Source organism: Camelina sativa, chromosome 14 (genome assembly GCF_030686135.1).
Source record: "Camelina sativa cultivar CO46 ecotype springtype chromosome 14, ASM3068613v1".
NCBI classification, from domain to species: Eukaryota; Viridiplantae; Streptophyta; class Magnoliopsida; order Brassicales; family Brassicaceae; genus Camelina; species Camelina sativa.
In genome coordinates this window covers 32,419,351-32,436,091 of record NC_141893.1, presented here as the reverse complement: position 1 = coordinate 32,436,091, position 16,741 = coordinate 32,419,351, and the positions used below count along the sequence as shown (strand labels likewise).

Here is a 16,741-nt window from a genome sequence, read left to right as displayed (position 1 = left end):
ATGATTTGTTTCTGTTTAATCATGTAACCTAAAAGTGTCAAACAAATTAATTTCAAAGCTTCATTATAAACACAGATGTATGCAGGTTGCTGCCGATTACATTTGACATCTAGGGGCCACTAAGTATAATTATATATCTTACTAGAAAGTTGTCCAGGCGATGCGTGAGTTTTTCTAATAATTTTTTTAGAAATTATAATACGATTTATGGTTTTATAAAATTATGGTGTAGTGTATATATATATATATATATATATATTCAAATAATATACAATGTAATATAATTATTGTTAATTATATTTATAGTTCAAATAATTTACAATGCTAGTTTAGATTATTTGTTTCTCATGGTATAGATAAAAAAAAAAGAATGTTTCCTAAGTGATTTGTGACTTTTATCTTTGACAACCTCATTTTTATTGATAATTTTTTATTGTCAGTTTAGCAATGTTTATAAAGTATTAGGGTAATTAAAAGAAAAAAGTGAGTTCATTTAAAAGCTTAAAGGGGTATATCGTAGTAATGATTGTTGAGAATTCTAAATGAATTATCTAAAATAAAGTTAAAATTTTCAGAGTGGATTCTCTTAAAAATAAGGAATAAAATTACTTATAATTTAATGTCAAATATAAAAAGAAATTAAATTATGCAAAGATGCTTATTTATATAATCTAGTCAATGTAATCAAAATACTGTTTATTCCACATTTTTACCTATTTAATATAAGAGAATTTGTTAGAAATGCCCCTTTTGAGATACTACTTTTTAAAAATACCATTTTTTAAAAACGTTTTCATTTTTTTGCTCTCTTTTACATAATTACAATATGTTGAATTAATTTTTAGAATCATTTTTAGGTTTGGGTTATCTACTTTACATTTAGGGTATAATTTTAAGAGAGTAGAGTTTAATATTTGGAGTTTAAGGCTTAGAATTTAGTCACTTTATACATAGAAATGAATATTTTCGAAAATGGATAACATGAAAGAGTATTTTTGTAAAGTGATATAGAAAAATGAGTATTTTTTGAAAAAAAAAACTCCTTAATTTAATGATACAATATATGAAAGTTAAAAATTTCCCATCTTTTCTTATTTTTAAATGGTTAATTGGTTATTATATACAAAAGGTTAAGTATATGCATATGAATGATGGAAGCTTTGCGTGACAACATCATGAATGAATATGGTCAAGCGTTTACCTTATTAAAATTTTTACTTCTATTTTTATGACTTTTTTTATTATTTTAGTTAATGACTTTGTCTATCCTTTATGTTTATGACTTCTTTTATTATTTTAGTTATAAAGATTTCGTCTATAATTTTTGTTTATAAATTTGAGTATTACTTTTATTCCAATTTTTTGGTTTATTATTTATGTTTTAATTTAGCTCATATTTTATCACAAAATATGTTGTTATAATTATAGATTTAACTAAAAAATTATTACTAGCTAAATAAACATTCTTATGGTTGTAAATATATTTAAATTATATTTTGTTGATTCAAAATATAATTATACAAATTTATAAAAATAAAACAAGAATTAAATGTAAAATTGCTGCAGCGTCTATAAAACAAACACAAAACAAGCGGTAGCGGCTGTAGCAGTGGTAATAGTAGCAAAACGAACGTATTTCATGAGGCAGCGGCAGCGGCAATGATAGCAGTAACTGCAACAAAACGAACAACAACCTGCGGTAACATTTGCCGCAGCCGCAGACGTTACCACTGTCGTTTGCGACAATGAAACGAACAGCACCATAGTCCAGAAAGATGTGAACAAAAGGACAACCATACGCGGAAACATTTTAAACCCCTCAATATTGATTCTTGTATAAGTCTTCCTCTCGATATTGTAGTACAAAATGCAAAAAGTGTTTGATAGGTTTGATAGACAGCCTGCATAGGGCGAAAACACAATCTCACCGGTACTAGTCATTCCAGCAATCCTTTTCTTATAAAGTAGATTTCCCAAGGAAGGTGGCAGCACACATATACGTTTGGACCATTTATGTTTTCCAGCATCTTCTAGAACCCAAAATACTATCCGTCCGTTTTCAAAGAAATTTAAATACTTATGTGCACCTACTTTACCTTTGCAGTTGAACAAAGTCCAATTACCACTCCGAATAAGCATGCCATCATCTGCGTTAATGATGTGATCATGGATGGAGCTAATAAGGAGCAGTTTGTAGATGAGCTTGAACCCGAGGAACTTGTAGCTGAGCTTGAACCCGAGAAGCTTATAGCGGATGAACCATTGCTTGTACCTGAAGGATTAATGACTAGAGCAAAAGCTAAGAAGCTAAGGAATGCACTAAATGGGCTAATTCAAAGCTTATGGCCAAAGAGAGAATGGGAAAAACTATTGGGTATGATACCTATCAAGTCCAGCCCACTTTGAGCATAATTCAAGTCCAAGAAAACCCAAAATAATCACTTTGTTTTGTGGTCAAAGAAGAGTGACGAAAATAGAGTTCAACTCACCTTGGGAAGAACACCTTGGGAAGACAAATTTCAAAGAGTTGAATCTTCATTCAACTATCTATCTTTATTGTGTTTTAGTTTCAAGAATAATACTTGGCTTTGTGACCAAGTTTTCAATCTCTATATAAACTCATGTAATCTCATTTGAGAATCATCAATCAATTTTCATTTTTCATTTTAAGAGTCTATCTCTTTGTTCTTTGTCTAGAACATTTCTTTGTTTCTTGGTGTATAATATCCAAGCAACAGCCTCCTTTTGCTGGACTAGTGTGTCATATCTAGCAGTGATTGGAGTTGAGAATATCAGCAGCCTTCCGCAACTGCTGTGCGACTCTTCAATCCATCAAATCTCCCTTGTTGCACCCTGCACCTTGGTGAATTTCTATCCTTTTTTAGTCCGGCTGAGTGATCCTCAAATTTTGGGCGTATCAAGTGGTATTAGAGCCACTCAACCGGTACTTGTCTGTTCATCTTCTCATCTTCTATTTCTAAATACTTCTTTTTCTTTCTATCTTAAATCTGGGTCATCTCCTTACCTAGACCATTTCTATTTTCAAAAAAAAAAAAAAAAAAGATTTGCATTTGGCTAGGTGGTGGAAGAGAAATCCTGTTGGCTGAGAAGAAATCCAGCCTTGGAGTGGTTGAAACAAATTTTACAAAATCCCCTTGTCTTTTATCTTCCTTCTTCCCTTGTTGCTTGGGAATTCCATTGGGTTGCTTGGATTTGTTCTCTTAGAACTTAGGGAGAAAGCTCTTGAGTGACCTACCAAAAAAAAAATTGAGAGAAACACTTGAGCGTGTGAGGATTTTTTATCTGCTAACTTTTCGTGTTAAGTTTTTCAGGAAACCATGGAAAGTGATGAAGAAAGAGATCGGCCAGGAAATTCTGTCGTTGGGCTATCTAACTTACAAATGAGGGCATTAAATGACACTATTACTAACCTTATGAATACATGTCTAGAAGAACTACACCAAAGGCTCGACGAGATTCAGAATAGCCAACAAACTCGTTCTAGACCCGCAGCCAGGAGCAAACGCTCAAGGAGGACTTACCGGCCCGAGGAGGAAATTGAAGAAGAGGAGTTCCATGAAGAAGATGATCGATCCATCAACCCACCAAGACGAAGTCATAGAAACCGTGATCAAGGTGATGTTAATCCTTTTGGTACAAGAAATGACAATTTAAGTGGTTTAAAACTTAAAATTCCAACCTTTGAAGGTAAAAATGATCCCGATGTTTATCTAGAATGGGAAAGGAAAATAGAGTTAGTGTTCGAATGTCAAAATTTCTCTGAACTCAAGAAGGTTAGGTTAGCAGCAACTGAGTTTATAGGCTTGGCTATTAACTGGTATGATCAAGTTTTGACTCACAGGAGAAGGACAGATGGAAGACCAATAGCTTCATGGGATGAGCTCACTACCTTGATGAGGAAACGGTTTGTGCCGGCTCATTACCACAGAGATCTCCACCAAAAACTCAGACGCTTGCTTCAAGGAACCAAATCTGTGGAGGACTATTTCCAGGAAATGGAAAGCTTAATGATCAAGGCGGAGGTAGATGAAACCTTAGAAGCTACCATGGCCAGATTCCTTGCAGACCTTAACCGGGACATTCAGGACAGAATGGAGCTTCAAGAATATGAAAGCTTGGAGGGAATGTTGCATAAGGCGATTCTGATCGAACAACAAACCAAGAGAAAGGGTTTCTCTAAACCTTCCTTTGCTCCAAAACCAAGTTATCAAGATAAAGGTAAGTCTCCGACCCCTTCAAATTCAGTTTTTTCACACTAATGCTCCTGTTCGTTTTGATAAAGGAAAGGCAATCGAGACCAACAACCGGGCGAGGGATATTCGGTGTTTCAAATGTCAAGGACTTGGACATTATGCCAACAAATGTCCGAATCAAAAGGTAATGATCCTCCTAGACAATGGTGAAGTGGAGTCCGAGGACGATAAAGAAAAAGAGGAAGATCTCGGACCAATCTTTGACGAAGAGGAAGAGCAGTTTGAATATCCAACTCAAGGGACACTTCAGGTCACTAGGAGATCATTGAGCTTCAGCCTAAGACCAATGACCAAGAACAAAGGGAGAATCTCTTTCACTCTAGATGTTTAGTTAAAGATAAAGTTTGTTCTTTGATCATTGACGGTGGAAGCTGTACTAACGTTGCTAGTGAAACTCTTGTTAGGAAACTTGGACTTGAGACAAGACCTCATCCGCAACCTTTTCAACTGGAATGGTTGAATGAAACGGTCGAACAGTACGTCAGGGAGCAAATCACGGTTCCTCTTACCATCGGCCGATATGAAGACGAGATCCTGTGCAATGTCCTTCCCATGGATGCAAGCCATATTCTTCTAGGACGACCTTGGCAGTTTGAGATGAGGGCGATACATAATGGCTACACCAACCGACATTCCTTTGACCATAAAGGAAAGAAGATCACTCTGGTTCCTTTAACTCCGTTGGAGGTCCATCAAGACCAGGTCCAGTTGAAGAAAAGTCGAGACAAAGAAATTAAACCAGCAAAACCTGAGGTATCTCCTAAGAACTTCAACTTCTTTGTCAAAGAGAGTCAAGTAAGGAAATCATTGTGCTGTCAACAACCATTGTTTTTGCTTGTGTATAAAGAAACACTAATAGCATTTTCTGACCTTGCACCGGAGCTCCCGAGTGATTTGATAGATGTTTTGCAGGAATTCTCAGATATCTTCCCAAGAGAGAACCCTAACGGTTTGCCGCCAATAAGAGGTATAGAACACCAAATTGATTTCGTCCCAGGTGCATCACTTCCAAACCGACCAGCTTACAGGACTAATCCCGTGGAGACATTGGAGATTTAAAGGCAAGTTAATATACTCATGGAGAAGGGACATATCATAGAGAGCGTGAGGCCATGTACGGTTTTAGTCCTACGATTGCCCAAAAAGGATGGAAGTTCGTGCATGTGTCTTGATTGTAGAGCTATCAACAATCTCACGGTAAAGTATCGACATCGTATTCCTACTCTGCCTTGGCATGATATTTCTATGGAATTTGTTCTTGGTTTGCCTAGAACTAGGACTGGTAAAGATTCAGTTTTTGTGGTCTTTGATCTATTTTCAAAAATAGAGCATTTCATACTTTGTCACAAAATTGATAATGCTTTGCATGTTGCTGAGTTATTCTTCAAGGAAATTGTTCATTTGCATGGAGTGCCTAAGTCAATTGTTTCTGATAGGGATACAAAGTTTTTGAGTACTTCTGGAAAACGCATTGGTCTAAACTAGGAACTAAGTTTTCTCCGTGCCAAATTGTTTATGGCTTTAATCCTTTATGTCCATTGGATCTAACCCCTCTACCTTCGAGTGAAAGAGCTAGTTTGGATGGGAAAAAGAAAGCTGACCTTGCCAAACAGATCCATGAGAAAGCAAGAATAAACATCAAAGAGAAGACCAACCAGTATGCAAAACAAGCTAACAAAGGAAGGCGCAAGATGGTATTTAAACCCGGAGACCAAGTGTGGGTTCACTTGAGGAAAGAACGGTTTCCAGCTGAAAGGAAGTCAAAACTCATGCCTAAAATTGATGGACCCTTTGAGATCAAAAGAAAGATCAATGACAATGCCTACCAACTTGATCTTCAATGTAAGTATAATGTGAATTCAAGCTTTAATGTTTCTAATTTAGTTCTTTTCGTGGCAGATGATCCAGATTTGAGTACAAATCCTTTTCAAGATGAGGGGGATGATGTGACCATGGATGGAGCTAATAAGGAGCAGCTTGTAGCTGAGCTTGAACCCGAGAAACTTGTAGCTGAGCTTGAACCCGAGAAGCTTATAGCGGATGAACCATTGCTTGTACCTGAAGGACTAATGACTAGAGCAAAAGCTAAGAAGCTAAGGAATGCACTAAATGGGCTAATTCAAAAGCTTATGGCCAAAGAGAGCATGGGAAAAACTATTGGGGATGATACCTATCAAGTCCAGCCCACTTTGAGCCTAATTCAAGTCCAAGAAAGCCCAAAATAATCACTTTGTTTTGTGGTCAAAGAAGAGTGACGAAAATAGAGTTCAACTCACCTTGGGAAGGACACCTTTGGAAGACAAACTTCAAAGAGTTGAATCTTCATTCAACCATCTATCTTTATTGTGTTTTAGTTTCAAGAATAATATTTGGCTTTGTGAACAAGTTTTATATCTCTATATAAACTCATGTAATCTCATTTGAGAATCATCAATCAATTTTCCTTTTTCATTTTAAGAGTATATCTCTTTGTTCTTTGTCTAGAACATTTCTTTGTTTCTTGGTGTGTAATATCCAAGCAACAACCTCCTTTTGCTGGACTAGTGTGTCATATCTAGCAGTGATTGGAGTTGGGAATATCAGCAGCCTTCAGCAACTGCTATGCGACCCTTTAATCCATCAAATCTCCCTTGTTGCACCTTGCACCTTGCACCTTGATGAGTTTCTATCCTTTTTTAGTTCGGTTGAGTGATCCTCGAATTTTGGGCGTATCGGTTAATTAAGCTGAATTTCTCAAACATAAATTCGAAGCAGAATATATTACAATAAGCTAGGTAATACAAAACACCATTTAATGCATATTCCATCATCAATAGAATAAGAGTCTATGGGATAATGGGGAAGTACTGGGTCTTGGATCGTCCTCCATAAACGTTTCCCAGTCTCCAGTGTCAAAATCCGATGAGTATTGGGTGTTCCATAAGGTGACCAAGTCATACACAACACTTTGAAACGTTTGCTGATCGGATCGAATCCAAAATAGCTGTTTCTAACACCCGTTGCTTTCACTTTGGGTAAGGTTATGGACTCCAGTGACGAGGTTATAAATCATCCGCGTTTTTCTTCCCCTGTTCTGTAGGAATACCAATCCACGGACTACTTGGGGACTCATTGCATTGGTTGCATTGATACCAGATGGAAGATATTTGGGAAAACACTTATGAGGGGTGGCTACAAGAGTAGAGTTATGATTGGGAGGTTGAGGCGAAGAGAAGAAAAATGACTCTCCATTAACTGTGAAGAAGAAAAGGATTCGTCGACGAGCTACAGTCAGGTACAGCTCCGTGAAATCAGGACGGTTAAGTAGGGATATCCAGAATTTGGATACGCAACGAAACCTAGCTAAAGACTTCCCCGGGACTCTCGAAAGTATATCGATAAGAAGATCATCTGGGATTGAGACTGAGTTTTCTTCTCTTACCGAGCTCGATGATGGTGTTATCACTAGACCCTCTGAGAACTGCTGCTCCAGATCATTTTTCATGGCGGCCGATGTTTCAAACCCTAGAATCACTTTACAGAGCTTCTTTTTAATTTTAATGCACGAACGAAATTGAGCTGATGACCTTTATATATTGCTACGATCCTAGATGAGCTCTTTAGGCCCAAATTATTAATCACCCATTTTTGGTCTTTAATTAAGTAAATTATATATCAGCAATACAACGCTTTGATTCAATTGTTCATTGTTCCATTCAGAAGTTTCAGTCCTTCGGTTCATTTAACAGAGAGGTTAAAGTCAGGGATAATATTTTCTTATCCCGCAAATGATTATCACCAGGAAGGAATTTGCTTTTACTGAGACTCTTCTTTTGTCCAAAAATGATATGACATAAATCTTTTACAATACCTTGCTTAGTTCAAAAGGATTAGTGGATTTGTGATAACAACTTGGTAATTAAATACGCCTGAATTATTAAAAAAAAAAAAAAAAAAAAAAAAAAAAACTAAAGTAAGAACTAACGTCGTTTTTATCTAACTTAAATTGAATTCAAAACCACAAAGAAATTGAACATAGCTTACAAAAATAGAAAAAAAAAAAAAAAAAAAAAAAAAAAAGTTCCACCTGATACTAGCTAGTGCTCATAATTGAATTGATAATTAGTTGGATTTCGTGTAGAACAAGGCAGAGACTACGTTTAGTTGGATTATGAGCGTTAACTTCCACGATTTTCAGCTTAGGTACAACACTACACAATAGGCTTTGCTACTAAACCTTCTTAAAACTTGCAAAACCAAACTCTCTGTAACCACCACATCGCATATCCACTCAACTCTTTAACAACATTTCCGTGAGTCGCGTCCTTCCTGTTCAGAAATTCGCAGACTCTATCAATATCTTCCACTGGTTTCTTCTTCACCACATTCCCTTCTGAGACTTGTTCACGACTACACTTCTAGCTAGCTCTCGACCCAATTCGCCAAAGAAGGGTAAGGGATAACGAAATCTTCATCGTCTTCGGAGACCAAACTCGTCGAAGAAGAAGAAGGCTTGTTTGATAAAAAGTCTTAGATCCAATTAGAAGGAAGCTCCGGCGACTCTGCGGCAACAACAACCGGTGACTCCTCAGTGTTGGAGATAGCGTTGTTCGTTACCAGAAACCTCCGTTGGAAGATTCTCCGAGGTACAGTATACGAAACAAGCTTACTAATCCTAAGCTTAGTGAGCATTTTTGTTCAGATTTGTATTTCTTTCTCCGATCAAAGTTCGAATCTTTAAGACTTAGAGAGTATTTCCTCTACCAAATCCAGAGGAAGATTGGGCACACAGCTCCCAACGAAGAAGAACGTTAGGGTTTCGTTTTGTTTTTTTTCTTTTCACGTTTCCCCTAACTATGCCCACATACTCCTTCCTTGGGCCGATCACACTTTGCACATTTCAACTCCTCTTAGCACCAGAAACTCATTCGCCGGAGAGGCTTTACCAATGCCTCTGTTTTCGCCAATGTCCCAAAGTGCAAAACAGAGGAAATATGCCCTAATTTCAGTTAGTATCGCCATTGTCGCCTTTGGTCACTTTGTAATCAAAACATCTCATGTAATTACATCATCATTGGATTAAATGGTTTTTAAAAGTTTAAATTTTCTTAAAAAAAAAACTCAAATCCAAACCAAAACTGGACAACACATAGAAGAAAGGAACCATAAAAATACCAAAAAAATATCCATTATATTATACAAATTAAACAACATTAGCCTTGAAATTTCATATTACTGGATCAGCTACCAAATGTTTTTGTTCAAAAACAAAAACAAAAAACGAAGAACAAAAGAGGATGGGCAAAATTATTCACTTGATTTGAAATAAACTTGGAACATAATTGAAAATAACTGGCCTCGAATTATGGCTTACCCAACATTGGCTGGGGGTTTCTGTGTAATATTCACCGTCCTCTCCAATAGTGTATACTTTTACTAAGTTCCCGCGGCTCAGTATACATATATTACAACACAAGGACACTTTCTTCTCCGCATCAATTAATAGACTCGTGAAAATGTCAAAAGGATAACTGAAAATAGGTAAATCCACTATATAGGATTTGCTCCACAACAACTCTGATTCTATATCAATTTTTTTGTTGGTTACCCACATCTCTATCTTTGACCTATCAAAGCTCCGTTTTAATGCCGAAAGCTGTTCTTCTCTACCAACTGATAGAGTCACTTCACCATGAATCTGAAATAGGGGAAGACGTAGACGTTTAAATCGCTCTGCTGTAAAGTCAAAACAAAGTATGAATTCATAATGTTCTTTTGTATCAGTAGCAACCCAATAAGTATTTCCTTTCAAAGACGATGCACCACTTCTGTAACCATGATATTGTATATCTATGGCACGATCAAAACCAACGTCTTTAAGAACCCTCCATGAATCAGAGCTAAACTCATATACTTCAAACTGTGTTTTACTGAAATCACCCCACCATCTTAAGATTTTGTAGCTACGACAAGATTTGTTGTTTTGGATATATCCTAGAGTAAACCTAGAGTACACCTTGTAAACAGTTTTGCCTGGGATCCACGTGGTTTCTCCCAAACACGGATTCCAAACCACGAGTCTACAATCTTTGGTGTTGCATAACAACAAACCATCGCAATAAAAAACGTCGACTATGTCAACTTCTTCTAAACTAGATTGGGAATCCTTAAGGCCAAGTGCACCTTCAAACTCCATAGCAGGAGGAGCAACGTTGAGATTGACGCTCACTGGAAAAACCCTATCCCCCTTCAACATGAGAACCATAGACTCCTTTGGTGCTTTACTTAAGTGCTTCTCAATGAATCTTTCATCTTTGAATATAGCTTTCCATCGTTTGCAAGTTGATCGTAACCTTTTCACAGATGTTGCTGGAACCTTGGAAAGAATTTCCTCGACCAAATCTAGCGGAAGGTCGGACATCACCGTTTGTTTTCTCTCTTTGTGATATGATCTCCCAAGGAAAACGAAAGCGACTACTTAGGTCTCTTAAAGTAGAAATGAGGGGTTGTCCTGACCCAGTCTTTAAATATATATACTTGCCATTTTCCTTAGAAAGAAGAAAAAAAGGTCATATAGTATATGTAGTATTAAAAAAAACAGATGAAGGGAGCCTCTTTAACCATGACACAAAAGCATGTTACAATTATTATTTTGTTTTTGATTAAAATTTAAATCATACATTAACTCTTAATTATATGAAAAATTGACATGTTTCAACTTATTATTAAATAATTAAAATAATATTAGCTATAAATAATATCACACACATCTTATTATATAAAACTTGACAAAATTACTTATTAACAAGATCGTGACACATGTCAATTGTATCATTCAGATGTTGACACATGTCAAATTTAAATTTTTTAATATTTAAAAAATAAAAATGTAAAAACTCAAAACCTACCATAAAAATGTTTTTTATAAAAGTAAACTAAAGAAAGAAAACCTAATTTTATTTAAAAAAAAAATTAAGAAACAAAACATGTAAAACAAATGTATTGTTTTTAACAGTTTCAAAAATATTAAAAGACAATTATAAGAAAATTATAAAATTTAAACAGTTTTTAAATTTTGAAAAGATCATTATAAGAAAATTATATATATATATATATATATATATATATATCATAAAATTCAAAATTATAATATTGTTTAATTATTTTAATTCTAAGTTCCTAATTTTACAAGAAAAAGATTACTTTTTATATAAGATTGAAAAAAAGATTGTGAAGAATTTACAATTAATTACAGTTTCTAGAAAAATGCAAATACTCACCTTTACATAAAGAAAAATATTGTTGAAGTAAAAATTATATATATATATATATAGATCGTCTCATATTTTTTCACCAATCAAATAATTTATTCAAAAATACTGATATTGTAATACATATAAAATATGAGTATGTAAGATTAACGTATGCATTTTTGTAACTATAAAAATGTTAAAGTAAAGAGATATATAATAGGTTATTTAATGTGTTCATATAGACAAATTGTTGGTAGTTATAAAAACTAAAGAGTATATTTTAACAGTAAAATATATTTGTGTGTACAAATACAGTTTTAGTGGTAGTGTAGATAGTAGAGTTGTAATAGATATACATTAGTGTATTATAGCAAAAAAAAACATTTATTTTCTATGACTAAAAGTTTATCTCTTTATTTTTATACATTGTTTTTACTTATGAAAAAATTAAATATATATTCTTTGTTAAATTTTATTTTATTTTAATAACTTTGAACTCATCTACAACTATTTTTTAAAACTAAAAGTGTATATATATATTTTTAACCAAACAATGAATTAAAAAGAAATTCCTCAATTAGTTGCCCAAGCCAGAGGGAAGGGGTTTACAAAAGAAACTTCCGAGATAAGAGAACGTGAAGCACATGCAAGACAATTCGCCTTCGTATTTGACGCACATGAGATCCAAGAGATGGAGAATAGTGGAAAGGACTCTAGCAAATTAAACTCATCAAGCAGGTTAGAGAAGGACGACCAGTCTTCAGGGAACTCCACCATAGTAAGTAACTAAGCACAATCAGTCTCCAAATGTTGACAAGCGATCCCTGCAGCATGTATCCGCTCTATGGCTATCAACAACCCTTTTAACTCTGAATGCAGGGGGAGGGGCTCCGTCTTAGACACTTGGCCCCCAACAACAAGGTTCGCTCCTCACCAACGCAACCCCATCAGCCCAATCATTAATGCACATTAGTTGCTTTCCAAGAACTATTAATTTGACAACAAGGTGAAGAAACTTGGACATCCGAAAACGGAGATGAAGCTGATATGACCGGCATAAAAGAGAGCGCTTCTTCCTAGGCTAACTTATCGCCCAAAGCCTGAGCAATTATATCATTCGTCTCGATCTCTAAACCTTGAAAAACTTTTATATTTATGGCTTCCCAGATTGCCCATAAAATTCATGGTAATAGAAGAAGTTGATTAGGATCAACCTGTTGAGAGGCATCCCTCCAGAAAACAAAATCCAAATTCGAGTACACCTACTCATATAAAAAACCCTCTCACGAGACCAGAAATAAATCCAAAACTTCACACGAGCGAAAGCATTAAAAAAACGTAATTAATAATCTCGACCGCAAAATCGCACCTTTAACACCAAATATCATATTGGAAAATTCAGTGTATTTAATTTTATAGATAGTTTTTACTTACTAAAAATATTTATTTTATATTCTTTGTTAAATTTAATTTTATTTAAAAAATCTAAACTCGCACATCGGGCGGGTCCTAATCTAGTATTGTATATAGACTAAAAAGAATTTCTTACCGAATTTAATAAAATTATACATAACATAATATATTTTAAATGAGAACTTATTTTATATTTTTGCTATGTTTGTGAAAATATATTTTATATAATATAAGAAGGTTTTTCCTAACTTTTGCTAACATTTCGACATTTGGCATCCTCTTTTGATTACTTCAGCTTTGTTTTTTTAATATATATTAAAAGTTTTGTCATTAATTCTAGGATAACATCTTATTATATAAAATTGAGTTTTGAAAGTTAGTCATTAACAAAATTTTGACATGTGTTAACTTATCAATCTCAGATTTTGACATGTGTAAAAGTTAATATCTAATAGGAGAAATTTGAGATTACAACAAAAATAAAATAATTTGTTTTAAAAAATATTAATAATGTGAAAAGATAATTATCAAAAGTTACAGAATTTATAAAAAAATACAAAGTTTTTTTAAATAATTATAAGGAGATCTTATTATATAAAGCTTGGTTCTCAAAGTTAGTAACTCACCAGATCGTGACACGTATTAGTTTTAATGATCAGATATCAAAGTTAAAAACTCACGAGATCGTGACATATGTCAGTTTTAATGATTAAATATCCAAGTTAGTAACTCATCAGATCATGTCACGTGTCAATTTTAATGATCATAAAACACATATCAAAGTTAGTAACTCATTAGATCGTGACACTGTCAATTTTAACGATAAAAAATCACAGTTTTCAAACTTAGTAAAACGATGCATAAGATAATTGTAATCTTATTATATTAAAAAGAAGTTTGTTAATCCTAAAAGAAAAAGGATTGTAAATACACCCCTCTATATAAGCAAATAGATGATGAAAATTTTTCACCAAATAAAATAATTTCAACAAGATTTGTTTTTCGTGTTAGTTTTAACGGTCAGAGATCAAAGTTAAAAACTCACCAGATCGTGACAGGTGTCAATTTTAACGATTAAATATCCAAGTTAGTAACTCATTAGATCGTGTCACGTGTCAATTTTAGCAATCAAAAATCATAGTTTTCAAACTTGGTAAAATGATGCATAAGATAATTGTAATCTTATTATATTAAAAAGAAGTTTGTTAATCCTAAAAGAAAAAGGATTGTAAATACACCCCTCTATATAAGCAAATAGATGATGACATATTTTTCACCAAATAAAATAATTTCAACAAGATTTGTTTTTCTTGGTAAAAATTTCTTCATTGTTTTTATTAACCTTTTGTTTGACACATCATTGTTCTTGAAAAAGTCTCGAAGACAATTTGTTTGTTGTCTAATCGAAACAACTATAAAAAAAGATTTCTAGATAATATCACGTGTTTTCGTCGTCGTTTCTTTGAATTTTGTTTCGTTTCTCAATTTCGTAATGCATACTACGCAATCTTTGACTTTGAAGTGTTAAACAAAGTTTCTTATGCATAATAACTAAGATTTTTGGGATTAACACATTTCTCACGGTGTTATTATAATTTCTATTAATTTACAGGACAAGTAGCATAAAAAAAACATGAATACAAAAATGCAAGATAACAACAGAGATTATATAACCTAGATTAACTAAACAGAAAACGTTCTTATCATTCTATTAGTCAAACTTTTTTAATGGGAAGGCAAATTTTTTTTTTAAAACCAAATTATACTCCTACTTTCTATTTCTTTTAGTTTGGAATATATAAGATTAATATGTTGACCCAAAAAATTGAAAGATTAATATATGCATCTTCTTTTTCTAATACTGTATTTTAAAATTTATTGTAGTTATTTTAGATTTTTTTATTTAATTTATATTTTCATCTTTGAATTATTTGAGATTCATATATTTTCGTGCTTATAATTTTCTATAATTTCTTTAATTATGTCAAATTAATATTCTTCTAATTTCTCAACTTGATTGGTTGGTCATAGACCTTTTTTGTGCAAACATAATTGTTACCATTCGTTCAATCTCAAAAGGAGATAATGAGGAGAAGGTCATCAACCTAATTGTTGGATAAAATATGTAATCAAACACAAGCCTACAAAAAAGATAGATAGATTTCAGAAACATAAATCGTTGTTGATAGATCCATAGGAGCTTGGAGACAGAGACTACATCATGGTGAAACGACGGTTCTTTCCAAGGGAGGAAGATGAAACGACAGTTTTCTCCATGGTGGAGGAGGTTGGACGCAAGATTCTCTCCATATAGGATGAGGGCAGGACCGAGGTTCTCTCCATGGTTAGTCATATAATATTGTGATGTAATTTATTTTTTATTCAAAATATTGTTTGAGCCAACAATTTAGTGATTAAATAAACTATGCAAAAGTGAAAGTAAAAAGACATATAATAGTTGGCTTAATTTGTTCATATATATGTTTTCTAGGAGGTGGTAAGTTATATATTTGTAACATACAATATACCTAGATGTAAAAGATATATTTTTAATGGTAACATACATAAAAGATTTGTATATGGATATAAATCAGTGTATTATAGCAAAATAAATTATAAATAATGTACACTAAATTTTAATATATTTTTATTAAATTTAATTTTATTTACAAAACTATAAACACGCACATCGGGTGGGTCCTTATCTAGTTATATATATATATATATATATATATATATATTTCGTAAAATTTGAAATTATAATATTATTTACTTATTTTTAATTTTAAGTTATTAATTCTACAAAAAAATAGAAAAAGGGATTAAGGAAAATATACAGTTAATTATTAATTCTAAATTTTGTAAATACTCACTTCTATATAACCATAGATCATCTTATATTTAAATAATTTATTCAAAAACAGTGCTTTCAATTTTGTTTAATTGGGCAATTTTCTTTAATGGGAAGGAAATTTTTTCTTATTTTTTTAAACCAAAATTTTCTCCTACTTTCTCCTTTTTCAGTTGGGAATAGGTAAGATTAATATGTTGACAAAAAAAAATTAATATATGTATCTTCTTATCTTAATACTGTATTTTAAAATTTATTGTAGTATTATTAGATTGTTTTATTTAATTTATATTTTCATCTTTAAATTATTTGAGATTCATATATTACCGTGCTTGTAATTTTCTATTGCTTCTTTAATTATGGCAAATTAATTTTCTTATAATTTCTCATTCTTGCTTGGTTGGTCATAAACCCTTTTTTCAAACATAATTGTTACCATTATTGATTCAATCCCAAAGAAAGATAATGAGTAGAAGCTCATTAACCTAATGGATGGATAAAATAGGCTAATCAAACACAAGCTTACAACAAAAATAGATAGATAGATTGAAAAACATAAATCATTGTTGATAGATCTATAGGAGCTCAAAGACTGTGACATCCTGGTTTGCGGAAAGGTATAAAAGAATTGATTTGGCCACATATGTCACTAAAATGCACTTATTTTTAGGTCAAGGGTCCTAAGAGAACTTCATGATGAATGACCTTCTTGGAAGTGATTGTCGGAACTGTGCAAGTGAGGACAAAACACATAAAAAGATCATTTATTAATTTGTAGGGTCTGTAAACAAGTTTTTAAAGACTCCCAGACGTAACAAACCGGCCATCGAATATGGGTGGATCCACGGGCTGGGAATAGATGTAGGGCCTACTTAGGAAGGTGGTCCCATGAACTGAGAGTGGACATGAGCTCACTAAGCAAGGTGACGGTTGAGGCGTTATAAAGAAAAAGGCTACATCATGGTGTGTCA

At 33.2% G+C, this 16,741-nt stretch overlaps 1 protein-coding gene and 2 pseudogenes across 2 annotated transcripts; 1 reads left to right on the top strand and 2 right to left on the bottom strand.

The window, feature by feature from the left end:
* Positions 1-1,569: 1,569 nt before the first annotated feature.
* On the bottom strand, positions 1,570-7,758 carry LOC147928918 (putative F-box protein At1g53360 pseudogene; annotated as a pseudogene).
* LOC147928919 (uncharacterized) lies at positions 4,113-5,333 on the top strand (annotated as a pseudogene).
* A 1,667-nt stretch (positions 7,759-9,425) lies between the features above and the next one.
* LOC104744137 (F-box protein At3g22700-like) lies at positions 9,426-10,774 on the bottom strand. Of its 2 annotated transcripts, XM_087484123.1 has the most exons (2): positions 10,045-10,774; positions 9,426-9,951 (listed from the first exon to the last, which is right to left on the bottom strand). In XM_087484123.1, exons 1-2 carry the CDS (start codon positions 10,672-10,674, stop codon positions 9,565-9,567), a joined length of 1,017 nt encoding a protein of 338 aa, XP_087340249.1. In that variant the 5' UTR covers positions 10,675-10,774; the 3' UTR covers positions 9,426-9,564. The 2 variants fall into 2 exon arrangements, with proteins under 2 accessions (XP_087340249.1, XP_019091171.2); XM_019235626.2 differs by having other exon boundaries at positions 9,426-10,774.
* Positions 10,775-16,741: the final 5,967 nt, after the last annotated feature.

Excerpts from the sequence above, each read along its gene's own strand:
- LOC104744137 (XM_019235626.2), bottom strand. The coding sequence starts at position 10,674 with ATGTCCGACCTTCCGCTAGATTTGGTCGAGGAAATTCTTTCCAAGGTT.